General features: G+C 42.6%; 1 protein-coding gene across 2 annotated transcripts in view; it reads left to right on the forward strand.

Annotated features, from left to right (window-relative positions):
- The window catches only part of LOC307040570 (A disintegrin and metalloproteinase with thrombospondin motifs 20), an 82,834-nt gene that overhangs the window by 13,289 nt on the left and 43,017 nt on the right, over positions 1–26,528 (forward strand). The window contains exons 4-15 of one of the 2 annotated variants that reach the window (XM_079683536.1): positions 777–1,030; positions 2,912–2,995; positions 3,453–3,577; positions 3,677–3,717; positions 4,049–4,154; positions 7,843–7,989; positions 11,859–12,000; positions 12,581–12,685; positions 22,203–22,348; positions 22,616–22,797; positions 23,564–23,700; positions 24,071–24,188. In XM_079683536.1, the coding sequence (XP_079539662.1) occupies positions 777–1,030; positions 2,912–2,995; positions 3,453–3,577; positions 3,677–3,717; positions 4,049–4,154; positions 7,843–7,989; positions 11,859–12,000; positions 12,581–12,685; positions 22,203–22,348; positions 22,616–22,797; positions 23,564–23,700; positions 24,071–24,188 (1,587 nt within the window). Of the gene's footprint in view, positions 1–776; positions 1,031–2,911; positions 2,996–3,452; positions 3,578–3,676; positions 3,718–4,048; positions 4,155–7,842; positions 7,990–11,858; positions 12,001–12,580; positions 12,686–22,202; positions 22,349–22,615; positions 22,798–23,563; positions 23,701–24,070; positions 24,189–26,528 lie in introns of those variants that run through there. The other variant, XM_079683537.1, reaches the window with a different exon arrangement.

Below are 26,528 nucleotides of genomic sequence, written 5' to 3' on the forward strand. Positions count from 1 at the left end.
GTCTGTTTCTCTGTCTCTGTCCCCCCCTTTTAACTTCACTCTGTCATGGTGAAGGAATCCATCGCTCACGGCCAGCTCAACACGTGCAGTTCAGCTGAGGGAATGCCAGTTGAGTATACACAGTGTACGGCTGACAACCTGGTATTTTTTTCCTCATAATATATGGCTGGTGTTGAAAGTGCTATTCACAATCAATTGTTCCAATCTGGCAACATATGTATTTGATGTTTACATCACTTAATGTTCAGATAATAAACAGGCCGGGCTCAGAGAGGTGGGGAAATTTGATGATTTGTATATCCTCTTCAGACTGCATACTGAGGCTGGTCCCTGTGTGAGTCTGTAAAATGTCATCATGGGATTTCTTTGTTTGTGTGGCTTACACTCAGCCAGAGGGGGTGCACATTGCCTGACCTGAATATTCTTAAAGCTCACGACTGACCCCGCGTCTCTTGGTACAACTTTTCCTGAGCCCCGGAATGACACAATCATTTATGGCGGGTTTTTTGCCATAGGAGTCCAGCATGCTTGTGTTATGTCCCTGTAATTCAGCTAAGCTAAAACCCTTGGCTCTTAACTGTATATGTACCATGCTCTCTCATGAAATGTCTTTATAACATTGAACAGTACAGTAGGTGTCCAGCGTGAGGGAATTTGAGTATAAAGTAGTTATTTTCTCCCATGTGAGAATGATTTTAAATCCAATAAATACGTTCCTAACATCTTTTCCTCTCCACATCATTACTCTTCATTATTTTTTTTATTTTTTTTCACAGAGAAATCCAAGACGCCGGTTGCTTTTGAGAGCAATGGGATTATGGGAGAGGAGCTGGATTCTCTCAAAGCCACCATAGCTGATCAACACATTTATGACAGCAACTCCACCAACACACACCCCGATTCCCATCGCAGACGCAAGCGCTTCCTCTCTTACCCTCGCTACGTTGAGTTGATGGTGACAGCTGATGCTAAAATGGTGCGCCATCATGGACGCAACCTCGAGCACTACATCCTAACAATCATGTCAGTAGTAAGTAAAACAATGTTTCTAAAAATTATTATTTTGTCTGAATGTTGAAGATTTATTCATATGAAAAAAGACTGAATAGTTTCAAGAGTAACTGGGTCTTTTCTATTAAGAGTTTTTCTCAATGCTATGAGCCCAACATCGTAAACTTTATAGTATTGGGGAGTTGAGCAAAATCAAAGAAATTGACACCTGAAAACTTGAGACAAAGGATGCACAAACTATCTCCAAGGCATGATCGTAATTTAAGACATGTTTTCTTTTGTACTTGAACAAAGCCCTCCTCTAGTTGAGTTTGTGTTTTTTTGGCCTCAGATGTTACTGTTTGACATTTTGGTTGTAAACCCGGACGTGACCCTAGCCTGCTGCTGCTTGAACGAAAGTTGCCCAGTTAATTGGTAAAATCCTGACTCAGCACTTCCGAATCCTTAAGCTGGCTGGTAATCAAGCCTGATTGATTGACTGACTTTGTACCTATAAGAGAGTGTAACATATGTGTTAAAAGTGTTGGTGTCAAAGCAGGATAGGTTATCGATTTGTACTGCCCTGTGTAAACTGCTGCTGTCTGTCTCTCACCAGTTTGACGGACAGATTAACACGGTGTAATGATTGTCAGTGGAGTGTTATCCTTAAGTAAGACTGTGAGGGTACACTCAGTGTTAAATTTGCCAGACTGGTTTTTATTGCCAGCTCTCAAAGCAAAACATTAGTTCTGCCATGGTTCTGCCTGCAGACCAGTGGGGCAGAAACACACACAAACACACATTTTCTTCCCTCTATAACAGTCTCTTCACCACTTTACTTTAGCCACAGTTGAACCAACCCAGCCAAAATATTAGAGAAACCTACCGTGTCGGAACCCTTAAGGTTCTCTCTGGGTGAGGTTTTGAGGTTTTGGCCACGCAGATTGAATGCCTGAATACAAGTTATTGTGGCTCTTTCAGATATTCAGAGATTTAGCTGGGATTAAGGAATACTTGTTTCAAAAGGTTGTGTTTAGCACCCTAGGGACGGCAGATTGAAAACCTCCAATCAGTCCATTTTGTGGAGAAAATATTAGAATCATTCTTTAAAAAATCCCCATGTAAACATGTGTGTAATCGATCAATTTGAACTGTTCTTTATGTAATAAATCCCCACAGATACAACACTAGTTTCCATGATGGTAGCTCACATTTCATGCTAACTGTCTGTGTGACATACTCTAGTGTTGATGGTCTAGTTTTGGTTGCAGTCCCCCTCACTCCGGGTATTGCACAGATCATACAATAACATACATTAGGGTGAGACCATACAGAACAACTTCCTGCGTCACAGATAGACTTGGAGCATGACAAGACAGGCTCCCTTTGGTCATTCTGGACAGGCCTGGGCCACGTTTGCCTCCCCCTAGGCTAAGACAAGCTAAATGTTTATAGTGGACTAATGAGTTCCTGTCAGGAGGACGCACACGGCTTCAGCAGACTGCTGGCCGACCGTGACAGGCAGGCACGAGAAAAGCAAGAGAAGCGAAGGGGAACAACTACAGAGGGAATGTTTTGCTGTCCTCATAGAGGGGCTTTGCAGAAGTTTCACATTTGTTGCCGAGTCCACTCGTAGTTCATTTTTTATTTGCCATTGTCTCTGCTGGAGTTGTAATTGGTTTTAATACCCTGTTGATTAAACTTACCCTGAAGGAGGAATGATTGGTCTTTTGACTTGAATGAACTGTTGATATTTTATTAAACCAGATGGAGTTTAACTAAAAAAAGTAATAGGTGGGTTGTTTTAATCCAAGTATTGAATTAGGAGAAGTAAACTAGATTTCCGTCAGTCCCTGTCTGTGCACTGGTTCAGATTTGTGGAGGTTTGCATTTTTTGTCTGTGTGTTTTGTCTTATTACAGGTAGCAGCAGTGTACCGGGACCCCAGCGTAGGAAACCTCATCAACATCATGATTGTCAAGCTAGTCGTCGTCCATAATGAACAGGTGAGTGCGGGGCCTTGAATGCTACCTGTATCCAGCTCTCCAATGCGGCTGACGTCAGTGCAGGTGTCCCTGGCCTGGCCCTTTCTCCGGGGGGCCTGTTTGAAAGGACACTGCCTGCCTTGTCAGTTTCAAGTCTCGAGAGAGAGGACTCCTTGGAAAACAAACGTTTGTATAGTGAGGCAGCTAGCCACCTGCATATGAGAGACTGACTTGTTGGGTCACTGTAAGTGCCATTGAAATAGTTAAAATATAGGGAACTGAAGTTGTTTGAAAATCTGTATGCTCCTGATCTTTGACCTTATATTTGCCAAAGGGCATATTACACAACAAAGTAATTAAAAAAACAAATCACTATCAGTAGTCACAATACGACATTGTTATATGGAATTTTTTAGATACAATTAGAAGCTGTATACTTGGTTTCTTGATAACTACAATGATGTTTCATCCCAAACAGGAAGGGCCTACAGTTAGCTTTAATGCTGCCACCACTCTCCACAACTTCTGCGTCTGGCAGCAGACCCAAAACATCCAGGATGACAGCCATCCCTCTCACCATGACACAGCACTCCTCATCACCAGGTCCACCTTCATCTACATCCTCACTTTAAAATCAAAAGCTGTTATGCTCAGGAAACCTTGAAAGAGTGCTAACTGCATTGTATGTTTTCTTCGTTTCAGGGAAGACATCTGCCGTGCGAAAGATAAATGTGACACATTAGGTAAACTTTTGCCCTTCTCTTTGCAAAAATATATCCCAGTCTTTCTCAATTACCTTTCCACTCTAGTAACCACAGCTCATAAACTGTGCAGTAATGAGTTTATGGCAAGCTGTCAGCTAATAATATTATAGTGACAGAACAGAGTGGTAGAAATGGGAGGAGGGAGGGAGCATGGAGGGAGTCGGTGGCGGTGCTAATCTCTCTTATGGAACAGAAGTTTTGATGGTTTAATCGCCTTTAACACCCAAGCAGCAGGCTTTTTTTTCTTTTTTTAAATAGCTGCGTGTCTGTAAGTGTTCATGTGTATCTGTGTGTGTACGTGACCCTGTAGGGCTTGCAGAGCTGGGGACCATGTGCGACCAATACCGGAGCTGCTCCATCAGTGAGGAAAATGGAATTAGTGCCTCCTTCACCATCGCTCATGAGCTGGGCCATGTGTAAGTTGCAGCAGAGAACTTGAAGCAAACCCCTACCCCAACACACACACACACACACACACACACACACACACACACACACACACACACACACACACACACACACACACACACACACACACACACACACACACACACACACACACACACACACACACACACACACACACACACACACACACACACACACACACACTGACTCACCCCTCACAGCCAGCTTTGACCAACAAAAGCCCTCTTATTAAGAGATGTAGGGTGCAGCAGACACAGGTGCAAAACATAATAAAGTGAAAACTTGACTTTTAATAACATGCCAGCCCATAATACCACACTGTACAGCTCAGGGAATTAACCCTGTGTGTGTCAGAGGCAGAGCTTTGTCTTAAAAGGATATGTTGTTAGATATAAAACAAAAAAATATAGATTTTCAAAGATTTCTCGAAAACCTTTATCAGACAGTGCAAGACTAAATGTTCTCAGTCCCTTTGTCCACCTGTCAGCTCCAAAAGACTGATCAAACACCCTGAAGATATCACAGTGCCGTCATATGCAACTTGTGAGTATCAGTCGTGTTATCACAACACGCTTGTCGGCCAGAGGCTGTTTCCGCAACAAGAAAATATTGCATCTTGTAAGAAGAGGGAAAAAAAAGACTTAGATAGATACTATCTATACAAGTAAAAACACATCACTTTATCTCTGATATGGGAGATGTTTAGTACATCATCCATCAGGCAAAATGACAGGAAATCACTCATTAAGTTAATTAAAATGTGGTGTGATTTGAAGTTTGATTTAAGTTTATTACACTGGTTTTCCCTCACACAACCATTGTCTTCTCGATCTAACCCAACTCATTTCACGGTGGTATTTTTGGGGAAATTCAAACATCTGCCCTTTTATGTATACCCTATTCTTTCTTCCTACCTAACTTCCTGATGTAGCAAACAAGGGAAAATGAGTGAGAGGTTTTCTTTCCGGTCTGCTTTTCGGTTTGTGTAGGCTAGATAAAAAGGACCAGTGTCGTGTGAGCTATTGCTGAAGAATGAAAGATATTCTTCTACCTCCTCTGTCCCGCTCACACATTCTTCCAGTGGAGAAATGGGACCGAACCAGCCAGATGGACGAGTGTACGGGCCCCCACTTCCTCCCCTTGCATCTTGTGTGAATCTGTTTATGCTAAAGTTCAAGCAGCTGGAGGCCTAGTTGGCTCTGCCTCTTGGCGTGGTTAATCGCTGCGTTCACAGGCGTGAGCTCTCGGAGTGTTTAGCGCTCTGGGAAAGCCAGTGTCAGGTAGTGGGAGCCACTCAAGAGCATGGCAGATTAAAGAAAGATTTAGCCTAATGGATAGGAGGCCTTTCTCAGATGACTGCAAGGACGTGTGATTACTAATAGCCATCATGGGGATTACCAGGCGAGGCGGTGTCATTTGATAGCCGTTCAAAGGTGACACATATAATCAAGTTTGTCATTAGATGATGCTAAGGCTCTAAATGTCTTGGATCACCACTTCCTGATGTTTTGATATCAATTTAGATTTTGAAGCTGGAAACTGGCATTTATCTCAAACATCTTATGAAATATGAACGTCTACTGACATTGTTGTAACCCAGTAAACACGATTACTGAGAGCTCAAATGTAGCAACTCAATTGTCTCTCTGGTGTGGTCCCTGAGCTCTGCCTCTGTTAAAGTGGTGATAAAGGAATGATGGCGCTGCTGACTTCACTCCTGCAGGAATTAAGGTCTTCATCGCTCCAGTAGTATGTCTTACTCTTACAATTATAAACAGGCTTTTCAGCATATAAATATGTTTTCGGTCTTGCTGAAAATCTTTTTAGATGACAGCATTTTCTGAACGATGCGTTTTGCAGCGAACAAATCTATTTGTTTTTTTTGAGAGCGCTTACTAAAAGTAAGTGGACTCTAACTTATTAAATGTAACCCTGGATGCTTATAATGAAGTGCTGGGGATGCTATCCGCCCACTGGAATTGACTGCTCTATTGATTGATTCCTTGTGGTTGCAAAACAAAAAGCCACTAAACTTTCGGATTTATGACCTAATCACACTAAAAGGTTCTCGTCTAATTTCAAGCCAGTGTCCTGGTTCAACTCAATCATCATTATGTGTTCAGAGTACAAATCGTTCAGATTTTTCCACAAATCCTTTTCCCAATAACAACGTGTTCTACATTGCAAAGTATTAAGATGTTTATTTTCATTTTAAACTTGCCTGTCACTGTCTGCAACACTCTCATACACCTGTACACCTTTAGAAGATACAAATAATACTGAGTAGTAAATACTGCCAGTACAATTTGAGCTTGGTTTGTTTGTGCGGACAGAGCTCATTACCGTGCCAGAGGATTAATTATTCCCTGGGTGTTTGCCTTCAGGCCCTCGGCCCCTGTAGGGTGGGCCTCATGCCAGCCATGCTAAGGTCTTGTTTGTGTGGGGGTATGGGTCGACCCACAGTCACAGCCCCGCGCCCACATACTGTTGTAAACATCCCCGACATCATACAGCTGCATGTTTTCCTGTGTGTATATAAACACGTGCACGCGCGTCTACATGCACTACATGTCTTTATGGGTATAGGCCAAACCGCAGCACAGAACAGGCACATCCGTATTGGACTATTCTATTCTGGACATGATCAAAAACTTGCTTTATGAGACTGCCAACTGCAGACAGCCTGAATTAATTCATTACAGTGCAGATGCCATGCTGTGTACTTGACTTGATTCAGCTGGTGTTCTGTGAAGTCTCTGCTTTTATTGTTTACAGTATCATGAGTGATGCTCAAACAATGAGCTGATTAACTGATCAGTGGATCAACATCAAAATGATTTGCCAACTGCCTTGATAATCGTTTAAGCTGTAATTTAGTAAAAATACCAATAATTTGCTGATTCCAGCTTCTCAAATGTAAGGATTTGTGCAAATTGAATATTAGTTCTACTTTAGTCAAATAATGCAATTTCAAGAATTTAATTTAAATAATTACAGTTTTCTGACACATAAGACATCACAAAAATATTGGATTATTGAATAGATAGTGAACATATTTACAAGTTGCAGCCATAATCATCACTGTAGTTGAAACAAATTTAAATGCTTACATGTTGACACTTGATCAACATAGACATGTGTGATAATGCTCATGGTGTTAGTGCCACTACCTTTCCTTCTTCTTAAAGTCCTTTGAGAATGGGATTTGGTGACCTTTGACCTCTCAGAGGTTAACTGGAGGTGGTTCCCACTAGCATGTTGGCCATGATGGTGCCGAGGAAGGATGCCGATAAGGAAAGAATTACGTGTTGCACGAAAAGTTGTACCACCTAGTTGGAGTTTAATTGAAACCTTTTGGGATTTTTTGAGCATAAACATTTGGGAGGTGCAAAGAAGGAGGTGCATGAAAAAACATACAAGAAACAGATGAGTGTAGAGTGAGCAGCAGACTGTGGGGTGTTACCTATAGATGTGTCTGCGGTTGCATCTGTGTGTGGCGGCCCACAGGGATGGTGTTGGGTGATCCCCTGTTATAAATTGCTAAACGTAAATCCTGTGACATTTATCCTCCTTGCAACGACTAAGCCATTAAGCAGATAATAATTACTTTGTGTGTGTTCCGTATATCCCTTTCTCCATCTCTAACCCCCCTTTTCTTCTTCCTCTCTGCACCAGGTTCAACATGCCTCACGATGACAACCCAAAGTGTCGGGAGGCGGGCATGAAGCACCAGTATCATGTAATGGCTCCCACGCTTAACTATGACACCAATCCCTGGTCGTGGTCCAAGTGCAGCCGCAAGTACATCACAGAGTTTCTAGAGTAGGTACCAACTCTCCTCAGTTTGAAAGTGATTATTAAACATATGAATGATTATTGGCTCTTCTTATTAGGGTTGGGCAATAGGAAGAAAATCAGATATCACAACATTGTAGGGTTGACTTTTGATGCCTTCACAAAATATTTGCACAATAAGAATTTTGCTAAATAATCATCAGTTATGTGGATCTAGCGGCAAAAACATAAAGAATTAAAACTCAAAATTAAGCAAATCTTATTGTTGTAAAATATTCAATATCCAGGCAAGAGTATATTTTTGTGCATTTATTTTGTTGTAGTCCATTATTCCAATTTCATAAAGAACAATTGTTTTACCTAAACTCCTATACTTAAAAAACATGTGCCCTCTCTGGTGGGCCAATCCCACTACCTCCAATAAACACATAATCACCAGGGGCCCAAAACCGCCTTCAAAATAGAAGCATAAAGAATGACTTAAATAAATAATTACAATAAATAATGATTTTGATCTATACAAAAACAGCTAGAAAATAAATGTTGTATTACTAAATAACATAAATCAATCTGTACAGTAGTTCCAACATTGGATATTCTAAGTTATTAGTATAAGTTGAGGCAAAAAATGATATCAAGATATGGCCCAGCCCTACTTCTCATGGACTAAATTGAGTCATGTGGCGCAGTGGACTAGTGCGTTGGTGTTCGGGTCAGGGGAGCACAGGTTCAAACCCCACTGCAGTCAGCATGTCGTTGTGTCCCTGGGCAAGACACTTCACCCCAAATTGCTCCTGTGGGGATTGCCCACAGTATTGAGTATGTATAGTCGCTTTGGATAAAAGCGTCTAACATGTAACTAAAGTGATACTCCTCGATTTCTTTTTTTTTCTTGTATCATCAGATCCACATTTTGAGTGTGCCATTAACTTTTACTTGTTGTGACGTGGCCGGGTAAACAAACCGCTTCTACGTGTCTCGCAGCGCTCTGTAGACAGGCCAGCGCAATGTAAACTGTGAGGACTTGTTATTGCCTGGCGTTGAAAGAGTATTTCCTGTTTGAATCGGGGGGTCTTCCTCGGCTGACCTGAGCGATGGATCCTCCGCAGCCCCTCAGCTCTCCCCACTCAGACAGAGCCCTGCTCTCAAGATGCTGGGCAAACAGTCAGCTAGTCACTAGCCTGCTTTCCACGCCAAAACCTGTAACACGGGGCAACGGCTCATTCTGCGGCTCCTAACCCGCTGTGGTCATCCTGGTGAAAGGCTTCCCTTTTAAGATGGGAAATGTCAGTTATAAATTATAATTTCCCTGGACATGACCCTTTAATATTTGCCTCATTCCCTCTGTTAATTGTGGAGGTTTCCACAAAGGACGGCGTTGTTGACCCGATGCATCTCGAGAACGCAGTGTTAGGCGACGCCTCGTATGAAGTTTTAAGATTGTGCTTCACATAGTTTCCAGCCAGCGATGACCTCAACATGGAGTGGTTGGAAAATTCAGCTGAAGATAATTCCCCATGAATCTGTTTATTATTTAGTCCAATCCATGTCGGATGTGTTGAGTTTTTGAATGATGACAAAAATCAGCAGTATCATGCAAATGTGAAATTCATTTGAGATAACATTTGTTGACCATATGGGATCTATAAAAAACGATGCAGGTTTGAAGAGAGTGTTTCAGAGTGGGAGCCGCAGCGGTGGGAAAGGCCCTTTAGAGAGTTTTCCAAGTGTTTTTTGAAATCCGTCTCCAGCCAACAATGAAAAGCATTGATTCAAACTGCCACTTCTTCAGTGGTACTCCTGCTCAGTGGGCTGACCTGGTCAAGTACATCAGTGTTTTGACTGCCCATTCTCCCTGAAGAACAAATACACTCTGCACTGCTCTCCAACCAGTTTAAAAAAGATGAAAGGCCATGGCACCTCTCACACATCCCCCTTTTCAAGAGGCAAAGGATTCCCCTCCTCCTTATCTCAATGTTTCTTTAATAATGTGCACTGAACCCCCGCACCTGAAAGCTGATGAAAAGCGTCCTGCTGCTGTGAAGGGTTATTATGTGTTAACCGTTACATAAAGCAACCATTCATTCCCTCTGTGGAACCGTGCCAATGTAAGCCTGAAAATCCAAATATAAAAGTAAAATTCAAATCTTTGACTGTTGCCACCCACTAATTGTTATGTTCGCTTGGTATTGAAACCATATAATCATTACTCGTGAGCAAACCCTATCATTTTCCATTACATACCTCAAAAATTAGCCTATCCACTCCAACAGCAAACACTCTTCCAAACTCCCATGTGAAATCATTTTTAAATACTTTTTTCAATCTTCAATTTCCATAATAAAATCAAGATGGATCTTTTTGTTTGGTATGTTGCTCCAAATTCAACTAAACCTCTCTCATTATTTAGTTATATATCTCCCTGTACAGTAATCAATACATGCCGTCAGAATCAAAACTCTGACAATCGTGCAGTTTATTTGGCGCTGTTTGATCAAACAGTACAATGATGCCCTATGTCACTTCTTGTGCAAAAAACCATCACTCTGACATATGAGTAGACTTCTTGCAGTGTTTGAGGAGGGAAACCCAGTATGGCTTACATGGAAACTATTATTGTTTAGTCTTTTATGACAAGCACACAACAGCCAACTATAAGTCATCTTATAAATAAACTCACTTTCAAGTTTCCCAATGGCTGCCAGGTGCGTAATCTCCTCTGGTGCCAGAGAGGAATTGCCTCGCTGTCTCGAATCCACACAGCTGATATTCCTTAAAAAAAGAGTAAATGTTTAATTTAAAAAATGACCACAGTGACCCCTTCTTCCTCTCCCTGTCTTAATAATCATTCCATAAGGTTCCAGAGCACTGATTAGACAGATGACCTACTGCTGAAAGATACTGTAATATGGGACTGTCTGCGTGATTCCTTGACAGGCTGCCCCAGATTTTATTCACAGTATCCTCCACCGCTGGTTTACTCTTCTCATGCAATCATTCCCCTGCCACCCAGCGCTGTTTTACTGCACATTCTGACATTATGGCTGGAAATGAAAGGGGAAAGAAACAAAGTGACGTTAACTCAGTATAATCCTGTGTAATTATGGGCTTGTCACATCAGCTGGTGCTGTATGAAACAGGTGTTTTAGCCGCCCAATCCCGGATTACATTTGTCAGAGCCGTGCAGACATGTTGTTTGATTACACATCTATACATGTCACATCCGCCAGTTTTCTTTCTCGAAAAGTAAACAAAAAAAATAACAGCTTCTTTGAAGCTTACCTCGCTCTGCTAACATGTTTGACTTATGCTTTTCACAAGCGTAAATGCTGAGGATTTAGTATGCAGGCTGTTGGTGCATACATTCAGTCCAGCTGGGCTTTTGTTGTCTCTGTAACTGTGTCATGGTTCAGGGTGTGGCTCAGCACAATATGTCATTATACTGCAATGCTGGCGCTGGCACAGATTGTTGTAACTTAATCAGGGAGCTTTATGGTTCCAAATTCTCAGATACATCGTTTTTTTCAGCGTGCTGATCCTTTTGAGCCCATACCAAAATGCTATTTTATTCAGTCTGTGGCGCCTGACTCCAGTTTCATAGTGACAGCATTTACTAACAGGCCATTGAGGGGAAGTGGAATCAATCTCTTGGTTAGGTAACTGTACAGACCACCCACAGGGGAAAACACATCTGAGGATGATCAGAACAGACATAGAAACACATGATTGTACTTTCTGAGTTCTGAAAATACTGGATTATCTTGAAATTGTACATACCACGAAAGGTTGCCCTGTGCAATGTTGTCTGCACATGCACATGTGTCTGTTATGTATGTTGTTTTGTATGTTTTTGTTCTCTTTTTCATTTACTATTCTCACATTCTTCCTTTTTTTAGCACCGGGTATGGTGAGTGCCTTCTCGATGAGCCTGTGAGTAGGACGTATGAGCTGCCCACCCTGCTCCCAGGTCAGATCTACAATGCCAACAGGCAATGTGAACTAATGTTTGGACCCGGTTCCCAAATATGCCCTTACATGGTAAGTTGGCGTGCTATCAAAGTTAAGAGTTAAGACTTAAGGTGGATCTTAGATGGTGGTTATCTTCTAAGGCCTACAGCAGAACCTTCTGAGCAGAGCAATTATCCATGAAAGCAAACAGATATGAAACAGTAGTCATGTATTTACATTGCTTTTATGAATACTCACTTTAATATACAGTGGAATGCATTTATTTTGAAAATTACCATGCCGAATGTATAGCATGCTTTTTTTACGAAATGCAAAGAGGCAGACTAAACTTTGAAGGAATGCGTATGTACATCACCAGTACATACACATGTTTCAGTTCCTAGCTACTTCGGCTAAAATATTGTTTGAAACCAACAACCGTATTTCAATCACAAATCACACAACCTTCCTCCCAAGAGAAAGATGGCTAGTGGAAGGAAATAGCTGTCACATGCTGCTGTCTGCTCAATAAAGTCAAAAAGACATTTCATAACTAGTCACATCATTTTTTTATTTGCATGTGTTGGAAGCCTGTGTTCTCACATTATAGGCATGCTCTATTCCTGTTAAAGCATACTGATGAATTGCTGGTGCTCATGTTACTCCACAGAAACAGTGCAAGAGGCTGTGGTGTACCAGTGCAGAGGGGGACCATAAAGGGTGTCGCACACAGCACATGCCGCTGGCTGATGGGACCGACTGTGGGCATGGAATGGTAAGTCAATCCACATGTGGATCTACGCTGTCTTATGAACAGATCATGAGCATTTGGTTTTCTATAATGTCCTTTTTAACTGACTCACAGATGTTTTAGTAGGTGCACTGACACTTGATGCAGCAGGTTTGCGGGTACAGGTCAAAGTCTCAAAACGGCTGCAATCAAATCTTTTTGAAGTGACTACTTTAATGTACAACATACAACATTATTTAACTCTGATTTCTCCTAACTTCTAGTAGTTGGATCGAATGCATCTCCCAAAAAAAGAATTTTTAAAGGGTATTCTGCCATTTCATCCACAAGATTAACTATCCTGACACAGTAAAGCCCACCCATCTACTATTATAAGCAGAACAAAAAAACGTATTCTGTTCCCTAATTGGAATTGTTGTTAAAACTGGCCTCATTGCAATTTATAGTAAATACATTACTGACACAAGACAAAACCTCCCAAGCAGGGCTGCTTTGAATCCTTGTGCTTTCCCCTTCTAGTTCACTTCCTCTACAAAGAAAAAGGAATAATTTATCATGCATTACTCTCCTGCCTGCATTCTGGTTGCAGAAACCCATGTAAATGTGGTCAGGTGATGGCCCTAGTTAGAAACTTGAAGCTTTACCCTCAGTGTTGTTACGGGGCCCCAACCCCCATTAGCCTTCATGTTCTCCTCGCTCTGGGATGCTATGCTAATTAGGGCTGAGACGGCGGGTCAGTCACTGAGGATACATGGAAAGAGGGGCTGCAGAGGGAGAGGGGGGGCAGAAAGAGAAAGACGAAAGAAAGAGAGACAGAGGGGCGAAAAAGAGGGAGAGAGTCTTGAGAGGGAAAGGTGAAGACGAAGGCCCTTTGAAAGAGGATGCCACCCGCCGTTCACAGTTGAGTCACCTTGTTGCGAACCCATGACCCTAAAACCTCTTTAAAAGGCGGGTGAGTGGGTCAGTGGTCAGGCCGTAACAGAGCCCGGGCTGAGGCCAGCCAGCGCTCTCACAAAAGACCTCACATCAGTGATTCTGCAGTGCGGGAGGCGGGGGGGGGGGGGGGGAGGAGGGAGGAGGAGAGCGAGGAGGAGGTACAGGGGGATGAGGATGTGGTGGGCTGGTGTTTAGCATTCGGAGCATGCATGAGGGAGGGAGAGAGAGAGAGAGAGGGAGGGTCCTCTCGTCTCCTTAACCTTCTGCCCTCCTGGACTCCTTTGCAGTGTGGGCCCATGTAAGTCTTACATCCCTAATATCCTTTCATCTGGCTCCATCTCCCTCCTCACCATCTTAGGTCCTGGATCAGCCCTGTTTAGTGAGGAGAGGTTAACAGGGGATAGCTAACGTCTTAATCCAACTACAACAACCACCCTGAACCTTAATGGTCCTGGGATAGTGACTCCCATACTGCTCTCAGACTGAGTAGAGACTCGGTATGGTCTAGAAACGGTTGTGGAGACACGGTGTTGGTTTAATTACAAAGTGGTTTGCTTTAATAAGCTACAAACCCTTAACCCCATTTTAGCTGACTTGGCTGATTACCATAGACGCCCTGTCGTTATTGGAACCCTGTAAACAATGATCTATCGATTTGCAGGTCTAAAGAGGGCTAGGTCAAAACAAGGTTACATTTTATTGAAACATGTACGTTACAGAAACGTAAACATTTGTAATACGGACTGATTGTTTTTGATTTGTGACATGTTGTCATGTAAAGGCTGTAACAAAGATGACCTTGCTTTCTAGCGATATTTCTAATGTCTGTTGATCATCCAATCACATTATAACGTTAATGTATCTAATGATTTTCATCATCCTCTGGGGAGCATGATTACACAATTGTTTATGGAATGCCATCCAATAATTGCCGTAAAACCATTAGGATGAATGCTTTTGGGACCATAAATGTCTGTTTTACTGTCAGTCCATCCGATAGCTTTTGAGATATTTCAAACTGAAAAGTATTGTAGCCTGCGTGTGGTTGACTTATCTGCCAGAAAGCGTTGTCACATCCAAGACGGTGAACTGTCTCAAGTCCCGCCTCAACCATTACTGGTCAAACATCACCTTCAGTTTGGACTATGTGACTGTTGCCAGCATCCATAGTATATAAAGAACAGTGATCTACTTATTTATGAGCGACTAAAAGGCCTTAGGCCGTATCCTATTGGTTGATTGATTGATTGGATAAACTGACCAAATGACCTGACCAACCCTCGAGCCCTAAAAATCCAAAGAAATGTTTAAGTGGTACAGTTTATTTTATATGAGCAGAAACACAAATCAATTGTCCCTATTTCTATGCGTGTCTGAGTGGAGGCACCACCTTTGTTTGCGGTGCTGAGGGCCCAGCTCCATCTTCATGCAGGGGGCTGTTTGAAGTGGTGTGAGTTGAAAGAGATTGGGACCCTGCACAGACACTCACCTGCCCACACAAGAGCTCTTTTATGTGGCATGTTGGTATGGTGTGTTTGTGCGAGTACGTTTGTGTGCCTCAAAAGTCTGATAATCTTCAAACCTAGATGAGTCCTCCTGATTCTCTTGCGTCAGTGTTGCAGTGTTCTTTCTTTGCATCGCTTGGTGCCTTATGCCTTTTTCCTAAACGTACTTAAAGCTCTGCATCTATAACACCTTCTCTCCTCTTTGCTGACTCCTTTGTCATTCTTTCTTCAAAGAAGTCATGAGGTTCAGGTCTAAGGCTTTACAGGGCCGAGATCCTGGCTCTGAGGTGTTTGTGGAGCCCTGAGCGTGTATGTGTGTGTGGGGGGAGGGAGGTGTCAGATCTAGAGGATTACAGCTATGGCCTCTATGGGGCAAACTAGCAGCAGGTATTGTCTTAGCAGCCACGGCCGCCCCTTTAAAGATCTCTTTGAAAGCCTATCATTACACCAAAGCCTGCCATGTCACTCTAAGTGTTTACACGTGAAACGTCATCTCTCGTGAAAAGTACATTTTCTGGACGGCTAGCTGTGACCTCTTGCTTTGCCTACAGAGAGTATTTGTTCTATTGGGTTACGAAACAAAGTTATGACCGCATCGGGTAATTGAGGTCATTGTCCGAAAAGTGGGAAAGAGGCACGTCCTCTAAATGAATAGTGAAAATGTTTGTTTGTATACAGCTTAGCTGAAATAGGGCAAGGGGCAGTGCAGGGTTCATTCTCTGCTTCTATACTTCTTCCTCTCTCTCTCTCCTCTCTCCCTCCCTCCCTTGCTCCATCTCTGTTGCTCAACGGGCCCTCTCTCAGGGCGCCGGAGTGAGTAATGCGGTCACATGACCTTTGGCGGCGCGTCTGTCATCTGGTTCAGTGGGCCGTGCACTAACGAGGGCATCCCATCACTTGTTGTCTATAAATACCGCCACCACCCTCCCTCCCCTTCATCCTCTCTTCTGCTGCTCTTTCTCCCTTAACCCCCCCCTTGCCCCCCCTTTTCGGTCCCTCTCACTCTTCAAAGGGTCGAGCTTGTGCGTCTGTGTGTGTGTCTGTTTGTGTGTGCATTTTGATTGTGTGTGTATGTATGCATGTACAACTTGTGTGTGCGTTGCTTTTATATTCTTGCACATTTATGGTGTGTGTGTGTGTGTGTGTGTGTGTGTGTGTGTGTGTGTGTGTGTGTGTGTGTGTGTGTGTGTGTGTGTGTGTGTGTGTGTGTGTGTGTGTGTGTGTGTGTGTGTGTGTGTGTGTGTGTGTGTGTGTGTGTGTGTGTGTGTGTGTGTGTGTGTGTGTGTGTGTGTGTGTGTGTGTGTGTGTGTGTGTGTGTGTGTGTGTGTGTGTGTGTGTGTGGATTAGGGGCCAGTCAGCACGGTCAATAGGAGTCTGTCAAGCTAAAGCCGGGGCCCGCTTAGCCCTGTATCCACATCCCAGCATTTGAAGATCCCCGCGCTGCTTCTCACCACGTTGTTGCTCAGTGGGTGGCGGCAAGATAAAAGCAGCGACGGAGCTTGAATAAACTGTGGTGTTTTATTGTCCAAGGTCTTGTTAACTTTACTGTCAATTTAAATGTGGCCTTGGCTGAAAACTCTCACTGCCTTCTTTAAACATTTGTTGCAAAATGTATATATTCACGTGTTTTTGCTTTCATTTAATTTGATGACTGCTTTTTTCTTTACGTGTAAAACACACAAAGCTTCCAAATTCGCTTAACCTTTGTGTGGTCTTACTGTCAATTGTGCAACTCATTCTATAAATCATAACCAAAATCTGTGTGACACTTTTTAACCAACTAGATTTTGAGTTGAAAGTTTCACACTTTTTTTGTCTTTATTTCTGGCAAATCGACTAAATAACCCCTTATTCTGATATAAAAAGAGTCAAATTTGACCCGAGGAAAACAGGAGCGTTAATAGGGGCTTAATTGAGTGTCTAAATGAATAAACGGGAAGTTGTTTTTGATTTCCAGAGCATACCTCGGAAAAGAATGACAACCTGCTTTGGTTTCAGCCAATTAGAGTGAAATAGTGAGCTCTTGAGAAGTGAAGCCGGGCAGAATGGAGTCTGTTGGCGCAGGCGGTGAGTGTTGGCTGGAGCTCGCTGGCAGCCTGACAGACTTGTCGTACGATGCGAGGACGGGGTGTGTGTTTGTGTGTATGTGTTTGAGTGTTTGTGTGCCTGTACTGGAGCTTGGTGTTGTGAGACTGGTGTCAGTGTCACTCTCTGTTAATCTCTGGATATTTGCAGGATGTTGCCACTTTGATTTGCCATCATCACAGACATATCTGTGGATTTGGGCTAACAAGAGGATTGTTGTTTTAGCGTTCATGTAGTTTGCTGATGGAATTACTGTGTCCAGCAGCCAGTGAGTGAGCCTTTCATTGCTGGCTGTGTAGAAGGAGGAGGAAGTATTTGCCTGATTATACTGTAGGGGGGTGGTAAAAATACATTTTGAAAAGGGTTGCATTAGAAATGGGACAGGAACTCCAAAAGAGAATATCTGCTTGCTCACGAAAAAAACAAGAATGATTAGAGTAGAATTTAAAATGCTTAATTGCAAGTCCCATATTAATTTATTTTACTGCCCCCAGGTGCCCAATAAATGAATGAAGCTTTACGGCGAAACAATGAGCCAAAAAAGGTCAAAAACATCTGTAGAGAAACGCAGTCTTTGACAGAAGGGAAACATTTCACATTAAACGTTTTTCATTCAACTGTACAAAAGATTATTGATCAGTTTTTGAGGATTACAAGAGGTATGCATCTCTCATTTCATTTCATTTCAAACCTTTATTTAGACAGATTGGTCCCTTGAGATCATCGATCTCATTTACAAGGGAGACCTGCATCATTTAGTTCCACATGAAACATAAAAACAACATACAAACAAACAACAGAGGATATCATATTTACATATTCAACATTTACAAATACCCAGAGTGTCAGAGAGAGAGAGTGTCTCAGCAGTTGTACTGAATAAAAGTGTGTGAATGGAACATCTGAGTAGCAAAACTACTCATTCACTTTAATAACAACCCTGACACTTGTTGGGAAAACATGTGTGGGTGTAGGATGAGTTCACATAGAGTGGAAAAAAGCAGGTTAGGAAACAAAATAAGCCGATATAGAAAGAGGAGAGGTTGGTTGGGGTCATGGTTGCATCATGTTGTCTCTCTGGCTCACCTTTCCCTCCCCCTTGTCTTCCCCCTGTCTTCACACCTCGCCAACATAAAGGGAGGAGGAAATATGGTACTAACATGGGAAAACATGCACGCCTTGGCTGGAAAATGAACAAGTGTAAATCTGCAGTCTATAATAACAGCTGTCACTTGACTTATTTCCAGTCCCCCGCCCCCCCAGAGAGTTCTCCGCAGAGAATCCCTTCCTACTGTTTAGCTTCAAGGCTCTCCAACGCCTCACGCCTCCAGGTCGAGTTATTATTGTCGACATGAAAAAAGTGAGTTAAGACTTATTGAGAAGTCGACCACGGTGGTCTATGTTGCACAACAGGTGACTCCAGATTGATCAGCTTTTGGGACGGCAGTCAGTTTTAGGGTTTGCTATTGGAGAACACTCATCAGAGAGCAACAGGTTGAAGCCAAAGTGAACTCCGAACTCAGAGCCAAGAGAAAGACACCGCAACATGAAAGGTGAAGCCTTTTGGAAACGGCCGTGTTAAAATGAAAGAGTGGAGGCCTTTTTAAATCAGTCCTCTGCCTTCTCATTCCTGCAGTGATGTATGGCTTGAGTTCAGAAATGAGGTGCTCTGTGCAACAGCTTCCTGGCAATTACAGGGCTCTCACTTCCAAACCAGCACGCTGAGGAGCTCAGAGCAGATGCTGCTGTCCTTACATACTATTCCCACTGCTGGAGTTAGCATGCTGCTGACTTCTCCCTGTTGATGTACGGATGAGTCAGTTAAACTTTACTTAGTTAGTGTGTGTGTGTGATGTGAAGGAGACAAAGGTGTTGTGTGTGTTTCCCTGTTTGCATTCTATGTGTATCTATATACAGTATGTGCATGTAAGCACATATGCACATGTCCTGGTTGGAGTTGGGTGAGTCAGCGTGTGTCTCTGTGAAATTCCTAATTTGAAACACATGCTAGTCACAGCTGGACAGGTTTGTCTCAAGACCTTCAAATGTCTCACCACATTCCCAATTGAGTGCACATTTTGACAATCTTTCTTGCAGAGGTTGCCCCGGTGTCTTTAATGCTTGTTTGAGCTTTGCCTTTCACCTCAGCGTTTTTTCAAGGGTGGGCACTTTGGAAAGAGAGGCTAATTGGAATTGAGCGTGGCCCCCAGATGCCTCCAGACTCTGAGCAATCACTCTCACACTTAACACACATTCACACACCTACCCAAACACACACACAGTCATGTGAATGCTCACAGTCTTGAACACACACACACACACACACACACACACACACACACACACACACACACACACACACACACACACACACACACACAGACACACAGACACACAGACACACAGACACACAGACACACAGACACACAGACACACAGACACACAGACACACACACACACACACACACACATACATACATACATCATCTCACACAGATGTTTCCTCCTTCCACTCCCCCCCCTTTCCTTCTTTCTTCTTTTCACCCACATCACCTTTTCAAGCCAAACAAAACGGTTGTAAACACAGGGTGCCAGTGGGGGGAGTGGAATGCCTCAGAGGCTTACACAGGCTTTGGTCCTCTTTGACAGACAGTCCTCCCTGTGTTTGACAGTTCCTCGGGTCCTGCCGCCTGGCTGCACTGTGGTGGTCCCTGCATGTCCCTTGCAATTTCCCATAAGGGGATAAGGGGGATGGGTGGCTGTGGAGAGGAGGTGTATAAGGGATGCCCAGGTCCTGTTTGACAGAGAGGTGGGGGGGGGGGGGGGGGGGGGGTAGGGAATGTTAGAGCTATAAAGGGAGGATACTCTTTGTTGTGTCAAAGAAAAATCTTAAAATGTGTTTCTCTGGTTTATCTACCATGAACTTAGATCATTTGCTCTTTTGTCTTAAGGGGGTTGCTAACTAATAAGGACCAGCACCTGTTTGCCCTTTTCGTGGTGTGGAAGCCATTTCCTCTCATCCAGATGTTTAATCACATCTCTTAGTGATTTTTATTTGAATGGTTGTCTTAATCTCTTGTTTGTGCTCCAACAAACTTATCAGTTTGCATTTACAGTGGAGCCGGACAGGAAGAAAACTCAAACCAGGTCTGCATTATGGAAATGTTTGTGGCTTGTTTATTCCATACCCTGCAGCTGTTAACACCTGTCTGTCATTGTGAAAGACTTTACACTCCATCATTAGACCCATAAGTGTGTAAAACACACATGCAAACTAGGCAAGGAAACAAGAGGAAACAATTCCAAATTCTCAGTATGTTTACGTGTGTTTATGTGCATGACGTTGCACTTTTGCAGGTGTTCTCCTAAAGTAATGGCTGCTAGTTGTGAATTTGTGGTAAACCTTTAACTTGTCCGATCATCTATTGTCCAGGACATGACTTTGATTGATATCCTTCCTGTTGTTTTAGCGTAATTATGAAAATTCACTGAAGCGGATCTCACATGGTTCTGTTCTCACGTCTTTTTTTATCTTGAGTAAGGGATTGGATGTCTTGTAGTGGAATGATTGTGGGGCAGGTGGAACTTATAGTAGTTGCATTTTTTTCCATTTGTAAATACCTTGCAATGAAAGCAGCAACTTGTGCATCAACCACTCTCAAACTCTGAGAGGAAACAGTGGAGACGGACAAACTGAGGTGTCAACAAACAGCATCCTGCTTTCCAGGTTATAGGTTCAAATCTGTATCTCTGAAGACAGCTGAGCAGCAGAAGTGAATTTCTGAAGCCAAGCCAGTAATGAACTTGGTTCCTCTTGTTATCACAACTCTAGAGTTTCCTTATCGCGGTGCCACTGCTCCCCATGCCTGTGTGCCCGGACGGCGGGCTGCGTACCCAGACAGACGCCGTCCTGTCCTGCATTCTTTCAGTGAACAGGACCCCTTCGATATCTAAGTCACTGAGAAGGGGATTTGGTTTCACACAAAGGGAAATGGGCCTGCTGTGTTTTGCTTATGAAAGCAGTTTCTAGCACGTCTTGGCACCGGTTGGTTAATGGGTATGCACTGTTTGATACCAGGCGGCTTATTTTTTTATGTCAAAGTGAATCTACTATTAAAGATATACGGTCATTTTATATTCACAAACCAAGTGATTTGGAAAAAAGGTTATCCACATTTAATTGTCACCAAAGCAAAGGGTTGAGATTTTTAAACATTAGGTATAAACTCAATTTGTGTTGGATGTCTAAAATCATTTCAAAGAGTAGAATTGTTTTTATGTCTTTATTGAACCATGCCAATGCTTAAAATACTTTAATCTCAATAAGAGAAGACACCATATATGCCAGATTTGAGCTAATACACACATTCACAGAGAGCTCATTTGAAAAGCAGTGTGATTTTGTGCAAAAAAAGGGGCTATGACACAGTTCTGTTTTACACATTTGACCCCCTGTGAGTCTCAACCTGCCTTTGTTTGCATTACATTGAAACTCACTATAGACTTCCATCTTGTGTTGATAGAGTACATTTTTCACATCTTGTTTGATAAGAACATATCGTTTTGGAACCAGTCCAACAATTGTGATATGAACAGAGCAGGAACTTTTGGCTTAGCTCCCCATAAAAAGAAGACCCCACATCCCAAAAATAGATTATACATTTGTGTGACATCCAGAAAGTATTGTGGCACATACTGTACATTTCAGTTTCTGGTTTCTCTCATTGACACCCTCTGTCTCTTACTGTCTTCCACTCTATTTCTGTCTTTATCCGTGCCGCTCCCTCCCTCTCCCATTTCTCTTTGGACAGCTGGAGGAGTTGGACGCGTTCCTTGGGTGTAAACAAAAGCTGAATTAGGATTTCTTTCAAAAATATAGCTTGAGATCTAAACGGAGGATTAAGAAGGCAAAGAGGAACACCACTCCCAGCTCTGCATTAATTATGTGGTGTGTGTTTGTCTTCAAGTCTGCAGGAGTTATTACATGTTTCTTTTGTGTGTCTTTTCTCCTGCAGTACTGCAGACACGGGATGTGTGTGAACAAGGAGTTGGACCTGCAGCCAGTCCATGGGGAGTGGGGTCTTTGGGGGCCCTACAGTGTTTGCTCCAGGTCCTGTGGTGGAGGAACCCGGAGCAACACCAGAGACTGCAACAAGCCTGAGTAAGAACCAATCAGATCCATTACAGACATGTAAATATGTGTCCAGTAAGAGAAGGGAAACGCCTGAATAAGAAGCTGTAAACAAGCTTAACTCAGACTTACTGCCGGATTCAGTTAGCCTGAAGCTGATTTAAAGCAACCGTCAGTTTGCTTTCTTAGTGTGAATTGAAATGTAAACTGTTGGTTTGAAGTCATAAAGTAACAGTCAAACAAGAGCAAACATGATTTTTAAATTGAAATCAAGTACTGTTTCTTTTCTTACTCTAGGCCCAGAAATGGCGGGAAGTTCTGTGTGGGTCGCAGGATGAAGTTCCGCTCTTGCAACACTGAGCCATGTCCGAGAGGTCAGAAAGATTTCCGCGAAGAGCAGTGCTCTCTTTTTGACGGCAAGCACTTCAACATCAACGGTCTACCTCCAACCGTCCGCTGGATCCCCAAGTACAGTGGCAGTGAGTATACCAACGTATTCCTAAAGTGTGCAATCTGAATGTTCTTGTAGTAACTCAATCATACAGTAGATAGATACTCTTTACATCCAACTATACAATGTCATTTGAATGCATTTAACTAACATGCTGCACACCAAACTGTTTGTAGGAGAGCCCAATTGTAGTTTCTATAGCTACAACATGTGAATATCATTTCAATACAAGAGGGGAAATGATCAAATAGGTGCATATGTACACATCTGCGTGTGTTTTTTCTTTTTATATTTTGTTTACGAAGAGCTGCGTATGATAAACCTTGAGTTGACATCATAGACTGTACACTTAACAACAGCAACATTACAGCAACACACAGCCCTTCCATATGAAGCTCCTGGCAGCTCTCCCTGATGCAGACGTATCTCATTCCTTCCAGAGATGGCCTGCCCAGCTACATGAGATTACCATCTGGCGAAGACCACCATGTCTAAGTTACTGCGAGTGATTCATTCATTTAATTGATTCTATACAAGCAAACAGGCCAGGCCCCGGAGCCAGTGTCAGATACAAAGTGATTGCTCCAATTAATAGATCACATTTTGGCAATTCTTGCAACAGCCTCCTAACCTTTGCAAATAATAGTGAGAAGATCAAAAATATATTTTGTTTTGTTTCATCGGCACATGCAAGTCATCTCTAGGCGTTTCATCTTTCAGGTTTTTATTAATCCCATTAACTTAATGAGCTATAGACCAACATTTTCCATAGTTTGTTTTCTTACTCCATACAGTACTAATGAAGGATCGCTGCAAGCTCTTCTGCCGGGTTGCTGGGACTACAGCGTATTATCAGCTGAAGGACCGCGTCACCGACGGCACGCCGTGTGGGCCAGACACTTACGACATCTGTGTTCAAGGCCTCTGCAGGGTATGGTGACCTCATGCGTACACATACCAACACAAGCTTCCACATACACGTCAGCTTACCTTACCAAATGTTCGTACCAACTTGATATGTAGTAGGGGTCGGTTTGACATGTTTGGCTGTTATTGAGGAAGACGAACCTAACACTCTCAGCTCATTCATGCTTTTAAAGGATTTTTTTTGTATTATTGCAAATTATAATTTTTTTTGTGCAGTGTCAGAATCACAAACACCTGCTTTTGCCAAATCCATGGTTTCCATATGAAACACTGCTTACACATGTGTAATTCAAAACATTCAAACGAATCAGTATGTTACATTACATCACTATACATCCTAAGTGTTTACCTTCTCTTCATCCGTGCCACTTCAGCAAGCCGGCTGCGACCACGTTCTCAACTCGAAAGCCAGGAATGACAAGTGCGGAGTGTGTGGCGGAGACAACTCCTCGTGTAAAACCTTGGCAGGGACCTTCAACGATGCTCAGTATGGTGAGTCCAGCTGCTCCGATTACATGTACAGTACACTAATAGCTATATGACTACAAAAAAAGGTGTTGCTATTAAACATACTGGGTGTCAGCAGCTTCTGCAGATGAATTATGATATGTCTGATATGGAGTAAACATAGAGGGGCTAAGAAAGACTTCAGTCCCATGGGGCTGCACTGCTGACACGCTAGATGCAGGAATTTGGGGCTGATGTCATGCCTGGTTATGGTTAAGCTTGATTTTCAGAAACAATAAGTGTTTCAGCCAAGCTTAGAAAAATGCAACTTCCCTGTTTCTTTAGAAACTGATTTAAACAGTAATCATACTCTTGTCTGATTTTCGATAGCAAACACAAACCTTACTTCACTCCTTTGAACTGTCCTTCTTAATGTGGCGCTGAATTGTAAGCCAACTTCTGATTGCATCCAATCCGTTTTATGTCTGGGCATCAGAGCAGCAGAAGCATTAGCATAAAAGCTCCGCAGTAGTTTGGAACGTTAACGTCTCCATCCATCTGCTTTCTTTCTGTTGGCTGCTGGGGGTACAGGGTTTGAGGACTGGATTGAACCAAACCAGTCTCTGAGCTTGGCCCTGGAAATTTGGCAAGATATTATTAAAGAGAACAGGAGTGGGAGTGCAGCCCAGGCAGGATATCCCTCTGCTCCTGTGTCCAGGGCAGGCCTGTCTTTCTGTCTTTTGTTCTCCTCTGCCTTTCTTTTCCTTACCTCCTTCTCCTGACAAGACAAATTAAGTTTCCAAGTAAAATCTGAATGTGTTTTTGTCCTTTGATGAAATTCCAAGTAATTATAGTCACATCTTTATAAGCAAATTGCAAGTCAATATGCTGAATTAGGTTGTTTTGTATCAGCTAATGGTGTTTTTAAAGTCATTTGTATTTGTTTATCCCTTATAATTACATTCTGCAGCTGTGCAAGGACCGTCTGTTGACGTCCTGATTATTATTTTTATTTTCTGGTGGGTCTCTTTAGGTGAAAACTTGAAGCTGTGGGTCTACGAGGGGAATCAATACAGGCATACCATTTGTTTTTTCATTCTTTACTTAAAGCAATGAGAGCTTTATGGAAAATCAAACTAGGAGGTTAAATAGTTCCTCTGTTACAATTGAATCATAATCAAATCACAGTAATAAAAATAAGCAGATGTTTGTCTTCAACTCAGTCAGTATCATATCACAACATCAGGGTGAGCCTGTGACGCCTTTTTTCATCTGCAGGCTATTAATACATCACCTTCTTTCTGCTAGTGGCAGGGGGAAGCATGTTTGAGGTAAACCTCAGCGTTCCCAAACCTCAGCATGGTTTTGTTGTTTCCCCGTGGTGTGTATACTGTTCATCCCTTGGTCACTCTGCAGTGGCGGAGGATTGTGTGTGTGGTCAGTTGCTAAGCTAGGGGATCCCTGAGGTCTCTGGTGGCTTTTGGATAGCATTTTTCAACAGAGGGGGGCCGTGTTGGCGGTTTCAGAGTTCATACATCTCTGTCTCTTTCGTGCTTATTCTGTCCCCAGTGTTTAAGGAGGAGATTCAACATCTCCCACAACAGTAGATTATATATACATTAGGTTTTTGTGTTGTGGTCAAATGTTTTCTTTGTGAAGTAATGCATAGTAGTAGAAGTAGAAGCTTCCTGTGCAGTGTGGCCTCGAATGGAGAAGTTTTCCAGTCCTGGTTGACTTGGATTGTGATGACGATAGTGTGTCTGCATGTGAGTGTATGTGTGTGTAAAGATTAACATGACTGATGAGAGGAAGATATGTAAACCAAGTGCTGCCCCCGAGTGGCTCAAGGTGTCAGGCTAACCATCAGATCAAACCAACCCACACCTTTACTGCCATTACATTCAGACACATGTTGGTTCAAATTCTCAAGCTAAACCCTCATTATTAATGAAATTAGTCAATATTAACATTAACCCATTATTACCACAGTGTTAATGTATTTGAACCTCCTATGATGTTACTGGACTAATCAAGATGTAAAAAAAGGAGAAAGTTGTTGTGGAGCCAAACAGCTGTTCACCGCAACATTTACGCCACGGATAAAGCCTTCTACCCCTGCCAACCTTAAAATGTTGCTATAAAATAATATGTTTGTTCTCAAGTGATTTAATAGCAGGTAAACAAGCAACCTTGTTGAGTTGTGTCTCATCTGCACTTTACTTTTTTGTACTTAGCCAACATCTGTAACAACTACTCTCACAGGTAGAACTGGTATCCTTAGTCAATTATTTGATACTTTTACTGATATAACTGTGTCAGTACCTAAAACTCCAAAATATGACTTATTTATAATTGTTTTCAACATATAACCTGCATTTACTTTGA

The sequence above is a fragment of the Notothenia rossii genome, assembly GCF_949606895.1.
Source record: "Notothenia rossii genome assembly, chromosome: 5".
Lineage (NCBI taxonomy): Eukaryota > Metazoa > Chordata > Actinopteri > Perciformes > Nototheniidae > Notothenia > Notothenia rossii.